At 39.9% G+C, this 12,337-nt stretch overlaps 3 protein-coding genes across 3 annotated transcripts; 1 reads left to right on the forward strand and 2 right to left on the reverse strand.

Annotated features, from left to right (window-relative positions):
• Window positions 1-251: 251 nt before the first annotated feature.
• On the reverse strand, window positions 252-2,007 carry LOC124636814. The gene is made up of 4 exons (XM_047172982.1): window positions 1,890-2,007; window positions 1,428-1,547; window positions 1,093-1,149; window positions 252-334 (listed from the first exon to the last, which is right to left on the reverse strand). The coding sequence occupies exons 1-4, from the start codon at window positions 2,005-2,007 to the stop codon at window positions 252-254; spliced, it is 378 nt and encodes a 125-aa protein (XP_047028938.1).
• Window positions 2,008-2,530: 523 nt separating this feature from the next.
• LOC124643162 lies at window positions 2,531-5,299 on the forward strand. Its single transcript, XM_047182039.1, has 10 exons — window positions 2,531-2,704; window positions 2,873-2,962; window positions 3,140-3,303; window positions 3,574-3,624; window positions 3,711-3,764; window positions 3,850-3,924; window positions 4,010-4,469; window positions 4,544-4,738; window positions 4,890-5,069; window positions 5,151-5,299. The coding sequence occupies exons 1-10, from the start codon at window positions 2,531-2,533 to the stop codon at window positions 5,226-5,228; spliced, it is 1,521 nt and encodes a 506-aa protein (XP_047037995.1). The 3' UTR covers window positions 5,229-5,299.
• Window positions 5,300-5,362: 63 nt separating this feature from the next.
• On the reverse strand, window positions 5,363-6,776 carry LOC124640586 (early nodulin-75-like). Its single transcript, XM_047178417.1, has 2 exons — window positions 6,710-6,776; window positions 5,363-6,591 (listed from the first exon to the last, which is right to left on the reverse strand). Exons 1-2 carry the CDS (start codon window positions 6,719-6,721, stop codon window positions 5,422-5,424), a joined length of 1,182 nt encoding a protein of 393 aa, XP_047034373.1. The 5' UTR covers window positions 6,722-6,776; the 3' UTR covers window positions 5,363-5,421.
• Window positions 6,777-12,337: the final 5,561 nt, after the last annotated feature.

Raw genomic sequence — 12,337 nt, forward strand, 5'->3', positions numbered from 1 at the left:
GTGGGTATGATGTTACAATATTATGGAGTTGTGGATAAGAATTGATTATAAATTATATTTTTAATATATTTAGGGTTTTTATTTGAAGTTGTACGCATTAAAAATGTAATTAATTGACCAATAAAAAAGATGTGAGAATGGAATATTCATGTTACGCGGTTGCGCCAATAGACAAGGACATATATAGAATCTATATATCTGTATAAGAGATGTTGGAAAATTTCATCCTTTATACTTACATCGCATAAAACTTACCGCATTACTTGTCCAGTAGGGCAGTGCTCCAAAGTATCAAGCCCGGTATCATTTCCAGAAGAAATTTTAGGTTTCATTTCTACCTGAAACAAATTCCGAATCCTGAAGATGCCTCAGGAACTTAATACATTAATGATAGACTTTAAAAATATGCAATCGAGTAAAGCTAGGAGCCGTAGTTAATGTCCGTTGGTGTGTGTGTAGATCTAAAACTTGGCTTTACCTAATTCCTTCTCTCATTGGTGTGGCATTAAAGAAAGCTGCGATTTTATTGAGCAATTCTATATTTTTTTAAATCTAGGTTTAGCTTTCACAAGCCCAAGAGACTGATTAAACCCAGCAAATGTCACAACCTCATCTTGGCTATCAACCGGTCGTAAACTAAGTGTGCCCTGAATATTAAAGCAACATGGGTCGAAAGCTCTCGCCAACAGGTTCCTCCATTATTATATAACGTTGTGTCATTCACATAATTACTATGACGAATTGTGGTCAGCTTTTTCCTCTGTATTTTCACCAAGTTATTTTATAGAGGTTTACTGATCCATCAGTATTTAAACCTATGTATGTCGTTTCTTGCAACTCCTATACAGAACTTGGACGCAGGTACGATACGATGTTTGCTTAGCTTAATTAAAATGTTTAATAAGTTTACCCAGTAAAAAGTCTTGTATGGAACCCAACGTGGCTTGGGCCCAGCGTTTGATGAAACGGGTGGTACATGAGTTTTTCGCCGGCCGTAAAGATGCAATAAGCATGAGTCTACTTCCATTGCTTTGTACTACCTATAAAAGCTTATTATATGTCCATGACCTACATTAGAGTATGTTTACGAACCAATTTGACGTCCATACAGGACATAGTAGAAAATCTTCTCGAATCCGAGCAAAGGATCTGGGAAAGAGAAAATTTAAATTATAATTCTCACTTTACTAGGTCTGCCAGCAGCTTCACCCGCGGCTCGTGGGAACTACTTTGCATACCTGGACAAAAAGAAGCCTATAGCCTTCCTCGATAAATGAGTTATCTTACACAGAAAGATTTTTCAAATCGGGCCATTCGTTCTTGAGATTAATTACTAAGTTGGTAGAATTGAAATGAAGAATTGATATTTTTAACAAGTCAATTCAATTTCAAGTTTATTGAAACTGTGAAATATTTTTTAGGGTAACCTGTCTCTTGAGTGATATCGTCGCTGACAGTGACGAAACCGTGGCCTTTGGTACCCGGAGCAGGAGCCTTCATCTTCACCACATTTGTAATGGGCAAGTTGTTAACGCCACATTGTGATTCTGTGGACATTGAAACAAATTAACCCTTACTTCTATCTTTCGTTGGTTGTTGTTTGTTGTATGTTACGTTTAGTTTCCCTTCAATTTCGAATTCTTCATGGTAGATGATTTCGGGTGAATATTGATGAATAGCGTTAGTCATTGTTATATTCCGTACGTACGAGTTTCCTTTACAGAAATCGCACTATACTAACAGAGATTAATGGCATAACGCAAGAAACGAACGAAAACTAAATACGAGTTATTAATCATAAGGAATATCTAAGAAATATACTCCACAAAGTAAGTAAGTCTACTAGACAAAGATATAATTAATCAAGTGATAGAGCTCTGGGTTATTACTTAAGTTATCATGGCTGATCAGTGTGAACAACCTTTTGTTGTAACTAAACACTAAAGCAAAATATACGGATAAAACTAAAAAGTACTGAATTAACATTTTAATTGCTATTAGCTTCATAAGTCTTTCGTTGACACATTTATTCAGGGAGGCTCTGAAATGAAAATTTATGTCACGTAGGATCCGTTCGGTAGGAAGTAGCTATCTATTAAGTGTGTGGTTGTGTGTGTGGATCCCTCATCGTTTTTTAGAATTGACTATTGAATAACCAGTTGTTAAAGATATTAGGCAGGTAAACCTCCTTCATATTTAAACATCCAAGGATCTGAACCTCATGAACCATCTTAGCTTCCTTCATGAACCATCTTAGCTTCCTTCATGAACCATCTTAGCTTCCTTCATGAACCATCTTAGCTTCCTTCATGAACCATCTTAGCTTCCTTCATGAACCATCTTAGCTTCCTTCATGAACCGTCTTAGAGTTATAATCCCTCTTTGTTAAATGAGACTCGTTGCTCTTAATTAAGAGTGACCAAAAAAATCTTGACAGCAGACTTGACAGAAATTAATCAAACAACTTCTTGGCGTATTCACATAATATCCAAAAATATTTTAGAAATTAAATAAGTTCTTACATCTTCCAATGTCTTCCACATCTTCTAGTGATTGCGATAACTGTGATTGTTGTCAATGCGCATTCCCGCTTGACGATAATCATAATAGCTATACTTGTCAGTATGGCAAGTCTTCCAAGACCAGTCGACACGTCCCCATCTATTCCACGATGGCACACCCTCTTATTTATTACGCTGAAGTTGTAAGTTCAACCTTATATCCTCAGGTTCATATTTGTTTGATTTGCTTAACTTAAGAACTCTTGTACTGGGAACACGTCAGTGCACGAACCCTGAGCAGGATAGCAGAGTTAATTCCTTCAATGAAATATACCTATCGTAATTTTTTTAAATCTTTGATATATTTCTAGCCACGGCCTCAAAACAGGAGGCAGACAAAAGAACAACCGAGGAAAGATAATCGAAATTGTTTTGTAAAAGCTTTTAAATGGTACACACAGGTAAGCAATATTTAAGAGTAATTTGTACTTGCATATCTACACACATTTAATCCAACATATTTTTAAAATGGCCATGCGATTATCGCACTTTGCATTTTTCAACCTGTAAATTCCTAAGATATGACGGTACTTTCAACTTCAATATCCATGAAATGACCACCCTTATTGCTCATCTAGGAACGTGAACCATACGGTAAATGTGATGTGTGTCCTGAACGAAGTGGCTTCGCAAATTGGTTGGACAACAAATACGTTGAGTATCTTCGTGAGAGCAGACAGCTTCACCCTTGCGAACTAAAGCCCCAACCGACCATGACTATTGAACCGTGCCCTGCTCCCTGGTAACATTATACTAAGTAATAAATAAGCAATAGGTAGTAAGTAGCTCTAGTTATAGTATTTTTATCGTATTTGCATATTTTCCAATTTCTCTGTTTGTTAGAATCAAATTTGCAGGTAGATAGAGAAGATATGTTAGTATAATTCCTTTTTATTTTTGTCATCTGCCTAACCTTGATGACTGACAACAAGCTATTTCGAAGAGATAATACGTATATAAGTAGGTATCTCGGGATGTTTTACCAATGTTTACTCATTATTGTGTATTTCAGCATATCCCCTTTCGAACCGTGTACGACTAGAAAATTTGCACGAATTAGAAGGTAAGTGGTCTGTGTAAAGTTGCATTATTGCATAAGGATTCATGCTTTTCGCCCTTACACATTCATTTATTAAATGTGTATTTCAGCCCATGGAGAAAACGAAGACGTCCATGCAATGATTCAGGAGATGTGCCTGAAAAGTCAGTACTATATTCACATACTTACATAGTTTGTACTCAGCACCTAGTTTTGAAATGCTATCACATAACAAATATTTGTTTACAGGGGTGCTAATCAAAGCTGTGAATTTATTCTCCAACCGAAAGATTTAACCCGCGCAGCGTCAGACAACTGCTATCAGTTAGTACATAAACTATTGTAATGTAACCTCTATTACTGTTATAATAAAAACTAGAATTTTAATAATTTTCTATATTTGTTTTAGTACTCCAACATCTGGTTGCATAAAATCTAACGCTACATCAATAACGTCCAATACTCCTTGCAACCTGAGATGTTCCGGGAGATCACACAGCCTGAGCAGTGTTTGTCGCGAGAGGAGTGTTCCTAAATATATCGACACGATTCCTGACACCGTGCAAGAGGGTCCAAAGCTCCAAGAGTGTCCAAAAATCCAAGAGTGTCCAAAAATCCAGGAATCTCCTATAAAGCCACAGGAAACACCCAAGTCCCCAAGTTGTATGTGCCATCAGGAACAAATAGTGCAAGTGCCATCGAAGTCCCGAGCCGTGGATGTGTCGTGCCAATGTCCTGAAGAGAAGGTTATTCCAGTTACTGTGGAAACTCAGTACGAAACTATTATACGTGAACCTTCAAGCTGTACTGACATGTTTGCACCATGCTTCTGCACCAAGGATACTGGATACCCACCATTGCCGGTTAAGGTAACTACTAAAAAGAGATGAATCTTAAACGTAATGGAATATTATAATACAAATCATATTTTTATATGTTTCAGCAACTGAGCAAGAAATCTTCAAAAACTTCAATTGCTTCGAAAAAGGGTGCTTCGGGGCATGGTAATCGGTCCAAGAAACCAAAGAAATCAAAACGATCTACCGTGTCGTGTCAATGTCCACAGGAAACAGTTGAAGCTCCGTCCCCGTGCCCGCCTAACCCGTGTGCATGTCGCAATGTTTGTGCTCCCATCGGGGTAAGGCACACCTCCTAATTTAAATGTAAATAAGCACTCTTTATGACATAACGTTCCAAAACTGTGTCATACAGCGTCAAATCACGTCTTCATCGAATAGCCCTATGTATTTACACAGCAAGTTCGCCTTCATTTAGATTAACTGTTCTAGGATGTTAAAGAAGTTAGCCAAGTGTTTGGTCCAAAGCCTATACGACGCCAATCCTACTCTACTGTTGCTGTAAATGAGGATTCTTGCGAATGCGCAGTAAAAGACGTAGCGATAGTGAGTATGGTGACGCGCTCCCTCGCGAGCGACGCCGTGCAAACATCCGACCATGCCATATGCTTCGTAAGTCGTTATCACTTGTGACGTAGTCTCGGCGACCCATCTTACATAATCAATATACTAAACACGTGTACCACTTTTTAGGAAAAATGTGGGCCCTGTCCACCTCCGCTGTTTTTGAAAATACTTTGTGCAGACAGAGCGAACAACGAATGCTTTTAAGATAAATTTACAAATGTATTGTACCATTTTTGTCAAGTCATAAAATATTACTGTTCTTTTAACCACATAAAAATAAAACAAACAATAAAGATAATACAATATTTACTTTATATTTTATTTACAAAAAGATACTAATAAAGTCTTCTATTTACAAAATATTTTGTACAATAATAATATCTAGTCGTTACCTAAATCAGTTTGGCGGGCCGTAAGAAATAGCTGGTTTGTTTTGTGGCAAGAAGTTAAAGCTGGGTGCTGATTCAGCAGACTGGGAGCTGATTACAGCTGGGCCAGTTGGCACTCCGTAGTCAGTGGAAGGGATCACCGCTGGCGAAGACGCCACCGATGAGCTCGATGAAGATGATACTGACGTACTGGGTCCGGAGCTTGTTACCAAGGGGGATGTTTGAACAAAAGAAGTTATCTCCACGCTGGGCTTGGCCTGCTCCAAGGACACGCCTGACACCAAAGATTGGTATCCAGCATTACGAGCGACACTGTGTTCATCTTCCTTGATGATGTTTTGCACGCGGCCGACAACGAGTGAGTCCAGCGCGTCTCTATGTGGCTGCTCCTGCGCAATGTTGTACTGGTTGGAGTCAGCTTGGTAGCTGGATAATACGGGCGCAGAAGAGTGCTCAATCAGTTGTTGAGATGGCAATGCCTGGGCTTGTGGCTGGTACACCACTTGAGGCTGCTGGTAATTGTATCCATGCTGCTGCGAGTATTGTTGAGGTTGTTGCTGTTGTTGGTATGAGACGGGCTGGTAGACTTGGCTTATGGAGTTCACTTGAGATTGAGGGAAAGGCTGCGGTCGTGGCGCCGGTTGGGGTGCAAACACGGGGAACGAGGGCGCGACTGGTACTGGTGCGCGAGCAATAGGTACCCCATAAGATCCACTAGGTTGCTGGTAAATTGGTTGCGGCTGGAGCACTGGCAGTGGTTGGGGAGCAGGTAAAGGTTGGGCAATCGGGAGAGGTTGAGGAGCAGGAGACGGAATGTACACGGGAGCTGGCTGGTGGTGGTGGTGGTGATGGTGGTGGTGAGCTAGGGGTGGTGGAGCGGGGTGAGAGTGGTGATGGTGCGAGGGCTGGATGTACTGCTGGGATGGCGCGGGGTAGTTGTAGCCGCTGTTAGGATTGAACTGCGGTTGAGGCTGGAACTGTGGCTGCGGCTGGAACTGTGGTTGAGGCTGGATCTGTGGCTGGTACTGTGGCTGTGGCCGAAACTGCGGCTGAGGTTGGTACTGCGGTGCGGGCGCGGGCGCCGACGGGTAGTTGAACACAGGCGCATTGAGTCCCGGCCGCGGCAGGTGGTAGGGCGCCTCGCCCGCTATGGCCGCCACCAACGACAGTATCACTAACTGGAAAAACAAATATTTATTTAAGTAGAAATCCACGGCGTCGGTATTAACGAATTAAGTCAAATATGCAAAGCGTAGGTACACAATTTCACTGGGTGTGTGCCGCGCGTCAACTCACCGCTCTCCTCATGTTTGGCCGGTGCGTGCGGCTGTGTAGTGATGCGTATGAGTGGCTTATGGTTTTATACTCGCCTCCACTTCGCCCAAAATTGGGGAGCGTCACTGATCTTTACACATAAAACAGTATCTATTGTGCGTTTATGATTTCGAAATGAACGCATTTAATATTGGCAGCAAAATATTCGCTCCTATACATTACGCGGACATTTTATTGTTTTCCACATTATACGACGGTGAAAACTTTAATTAAAAACGTGAACGTAGCTATCGGCAATCTTAACGTAGAATTACGTAGAAATAACTCATAAATTAAATTCATTGACCCGGTTCTGTTAAACAATTACAAACAATCATTTTTATAAGTCCTTCCTTATATTTAGTTGGTTTTAGTTATGCTATGTTCTTAAATATACAGCAACAGCAAAATACAGTAAAATTTATGAGTGTAAACCGTGCTAAATAATTTTCAAGAGTACAAGTTTTGTTGTTAATCCTGCTGGCGTAGGATGTTTCTGGTTATATATGTATTTAACAATCATATATTAGTTAGCTACAACAAAGCAGTCTTTATTTACTATTTTAAAGCTGACTCTCATACGGCTCTCCTACACCTCCATGTCTCGTTTTCATTATCAGTCTTCTGAAATTTCCTAGCGATATCTGCAACCACATTTTATTCTACTTCCTTAATCTAGGTCAGTGTTAAGATAGAAATCACCATCATTATCGATTTAAACTAGATTCGATTTAAGATTTGCATGCATAAAAACGCCTTAACCAATATGGCAATCCAAATTACGACAATATTTTTCCCACCAATCTATTTAATTGATTTCCTCTCATCACTGACCTAGAGTAACAGATCAACAATTGCACAGTTAATTGAAAAGTGACTATCATTAATAAATTCATGGTCGTCTACCACGATAAGTGTGCCGATTTTTTGACAATAGGCTCATCAAGAGACCATTCATCGCGTTGTTCCTTTGGAAATGTTACAATATCATATACTTGCTACAATCATCTATCTATACTAATATTATAAAGAGGAAAACTTTGTTTGTTTGGTTGTAATGGATAAACTCAAAAACTACTGGATCGATTTTAAATATTCTTTCACCATTATATAGAAAGCTATATTATTTGCGAGTAACATAAGCTATGTTTTATCCCGGTGCGGATAGTAGCTCCCACGGGACGACGGGTGAAACCGCGGGAAACCGGCTAGTGTGAGAATAAACAGAAATATAAATAACAGAGAAAATAAAGTTCTTTCTTTATTATCTGTTGTATTATTAGAACCATACTTATTTTAGAAAATCTCTGGTACAACTAATGAAATTATTAGTTTTTCCCGAAACTTTCTTCAAGATTTTCTTGGAATAAAATATAGAATGAAACAACCCGCAGTACAAATCTTGTCTGGAATAAATTACAGATAGTAGGCAACGTCAACATTAATTTAAATTCCTATTTAAGTCCAACTTACGTATGGTCACGTCAGTTTATCTAGCTCAGTGGTTCTTAACCGGTGGTCCGCGGACCACTGGTGGTCCCTGGAGGCATTCCAAGTGGTCCGCGAAGCTGAGCTTCGCGACGTTGCTATACGTTATCAAACTTATTTTTTATCGACTTATAATTGCGAGCGGGGGTTTTCGCATGGACGTATATCGGGTGTGTCGTACCTAGTCCCCCCCATTCATGAAAATGTATGTTTGGGCTACATTTTATGTAATTTTGTTTTTGAGTCTTAAAAAATAATTAAAGTTTCGCGCTCGCTCCGCTCGCGTATTCAGAAACTGTATGCCTTTATTTTTGTATTTGACAAATACAAACAAAAAGTTAAGTACGTTTGGGCTAAATTTTACGTAATATTTGGTTGAAGTCCGATAAAATTTTCGCGCTCGCTTCGCTCGCCTATTCAGAAACTGTATTATGCCCTTATTTTGGCATTTGTCAACAAACAAAAAGTTAAGTACGTTTGGGCTACATTTTACGTATTTTTTGGTTTAAGTCCGATAAAAATTTCGCGCTCGCTTCGCTCGCGTATTCAGAAACTATATGCCCTTATTTTTGAATTTGTCAACAAACAAAAAGTTAAGTACGTTTGGGCTACATTTTACGTAGTATTTGGTTTAAGAGGACGAATTGGAATTTTTGGCGCCAAGGATTTCAATTTTTCTCAGTAAATACAAAACGGATCAAAATACAACTTGGTTACCTGAAAGTTCATGATATGAACCTTATTTTGTTAGACGTAGAAACATGATTAGGTAACTTTTATAACAGAGAAAAATATATCAAACATACCTCTTTTTAAAAAGAGATTCACATATTATGGGCATACGGGACCGATTTAAGCCTCTTAACTTTTTTAGTAGTTGAGTATGTACATACTCTTTAAAATTGTAGAAGGAATTTTTATCAAATTATCATTTCTAAATAATAAAATTACAAAACCATTTTGTCGCTTACGACTTTTAGTTATAAGCTAGCGCGCGTATTGTTATCCTCGCCCCGCTCAGACGCTCCGACCCCTTTTGGCGCCTTAGATGCGCGTGCCGGTTATGGAATTATTGTTGACCAATTCCTCGCCTTAAGTCCGATAAAAATTTCGCGCTCGCTTCGCTCGCGCATTTGGAAACTACATAGGCAAGTTTTTCTTTATTTGCATTTGCTTACCTACACAACTGCCGACATGCGTTTAGCTTTGAGTAGAACTGACCCAAAAATTCAGTTTTTTTTTTGGTAAATAATAAAGAATGAGTACTAATTTAGATAAACCGATGAGGTGGTCCCCGGCAAGACAACTTTGGTCAAAGTGGTCCCTCATGTCAAAAAGGTTAAGAACCACTGATCTAGCTGGACCCTCGCCAAACGGCATACAATGAAGACGTCGTAATTTTCCTTCTTGTAACTATACGTATAATAAATTCATATGTCAAAGGTCTGCCTTAGACTGCTTAGCACAGAAACGTAGGCGTAACATAAGTAAGTATTGTATAAACCATAACCATTTCAATATGACATACTCTTGACTAATTACCAAATACGTAATGGCTAATTAGAAAATGGCGCTTAGCATCGCCTAAGGATGGCAGCTTCTCAATTAGTAACGCCACAATGGCTTCTCATTAGTCATATCAATAGGCCTTTTTAAATCAACAAGTATTGCGTTAATTCAGTATTTAGTACGTAATTATATATTCAATAGTAGACATCTAGTGTGCATCAATGAATCGAGCCGCACCCAGATTATAAATCTCGAAATACTTATCGTAGATTCTCCAATTACACGGCCAAACAAGTATAGAGGTAGCATTGACCTTCATTTGATGTTCCACTACGCGTTTGTCAATGGACAGAAGTTATGAAGAAAGAAATCAAACAAAGTTAGCTCACTCGCATGTACAATAAAGCTTGTGGCACATTATGGGTCTCAGCACACATATGGGATCGGAAAGGGATCGTCACCGTATCGCCTCGAGCCGTTCAGAATGGTTTGTATTAAACTCCCTACTGCAACGCACACTAATCGGAATAATAACGTAATCGCCTCGCCTCGGAACAGGCTCCGAACTTGAATTCCCGCGCTTACGGCTCATCGTCCCCGCGCTTACGTTTCTCCGTCCCCGCGCTTACGTCTCTCCGTACCCGAGCTCACATCTCTTCGTCCACCCTTTCCCCTTTCCCCTCCCGCGACTTGCCTGCTAAAGACGCCGCCATTCGCAAGGAGTATTTCATTCGTGTTGCGCGTCAGCCAGGGGGCGGCGAGGCGTAAGCGCGGTGTCGCCTAGCCGTAGCCGAGTTGACGTACAGGCGCTGCTGATACGCTTTCGTTACGTGCATACGGTAGGTTGACGCCTGGTTGACAGCGAGGCGAAAGGCGTTACGGCTACGATCCCTTTCCGATCCCATATGTGTGCTGAGACCTTATAGCAGCACCGCAACAGCACGGCGTCGCCTCGAATTAAGACTACGGTGAGCGGACAGCGCGCCGGCCGCGCGCCGGCCGCGAGGTGTAACTGTCACAGCAAACTCAATATTATTTTAAGACGATTATGATTGATGTTATGATTGAACACGACGTAATGACGTTGTTTCGCTGCCGGCTCGGAGTCGGCGCGCAATTAGCACGCCGTTGGCTCGCTGTACGCATGAGGTCAGCACGCGGGCGGCGAGTCGAGTTGTGTGGAAGTGGCAAGCACGCTGACTGCTCGCCGTTGGCTTTTTCATATTGACATTACGAAATATATTCAAGGGCGGATCCACCGTTGTGGGCACGATGGGCATGCCCACAACCTTATTACCTAGACTTGTGACATCACACTTTTACGGTTTTTTTTAAATCGATAGGCTGATGATAACACTAGGGAACAAAATAATACTTTTTTTTGTTGCATTTAATTTTATGATTGTTGTTTACTAATTCGAGATCACCATATTTTTTTTCTTTCAGCTTTAGTTTTTGAGGTACTTTTGTGTCCCAAAACTCAAAAAAATTCGCGCTCGCTACGCTCGCGGCTTTTTCACTTTCCGGTGGTTTAAGTCCAATGTCGAAAACGTTAGATTAGTTTAAGTTAAAATTGAAAGTAGAAAAGGATAGCACCCCCATAACGCCCTCTTTCAGGACTTTCTGGTTAACAAGAAGCGGTGAAGAACAAAACAAACTTCCCAGCAACACAGCTGTCTATTACAATAAAATTATTATTATTTACAATAGTCACTATTTTACATTTTTTTTGTACAAAACAGTACCAAAACTCAAAAAATCTCGCGCTCGCTACGCTCGCGGTTTTTTCACTTAGTAGTGGCTATTTTTTTACTTGTTTCTGTGATTTCGTGTCCCAAGACTCCAAAATTTTGCGCTCGCTACGCTCGCGCAAAGGACAATGGGCACAAATATATGGGACCTGGTATACCCCACCAATAGGAATGTCTTATATATCATTGGATAGGCCTTTTTATGTAGGACAAGATTTACTATAACAGCTTTGCTGAAATGTTTGTCCGTTCTGAGATATAGATCAAAAACTGTGCTAAAGTTAGAACTAAGTAATCTATTGATACCTCAAGTTTTTAAAGGAAAATCTAAGTACTATAGTTCGGCCATTCAGAGAATGCGTTCCTGACACGTCGCGATTGAACTGACGACGTAACTTTGCAATGGCGTTGCAGTTACGATAAAAATATTTTTGCTGGTTGTTTACCGTTTTAACAATTGAGGAGCATTAAAACAACATTATTATATCAATAATCAATGAATGTAGTTACGTCGTCAGTTCAATCGCGACGTGTCAGGAACGCATTCTCTGAATGGCCGAACTATAATAACTTTAAGTCTTGTAAGTACTACTGTGCCCGTTAGGATCCATAATTGTTACTATTATGTAGCATTTCAACCTTTTATTGTACCAACTGGATGTTGGGCGTAGTGAGAAACCGCACCAATAGGAAAGTCATACATATCATTGGATAGGTCTTTTTAACTGGAACAACATTTACTATGACAGCTTTGTTCTATTGTTTGTCCGTTCTGAGATATAGATTACAAACAATCTTAAAACTGATGCTAATCAATACTGTAATCTGATTTTCTTTCATACAAGACTTACAGTTAGTAGTT

This window comes from Helicoverpa zea, chromosome 2 (genome assembly GCF_022581195.2).
Source record: "Helicoverpa zea isolate HzStark_Cry1AcR chromosome 2, ilHelZeax1.1, whole genome shotgun sequence".
In the NCBI taxonomy this organism is placed as follows: Eukaryota; Metazoa; Arthropoda; class Insecta; order Lepidoptera; family Noctuidae; genus Helicoverpa; species Helicoverpa zea.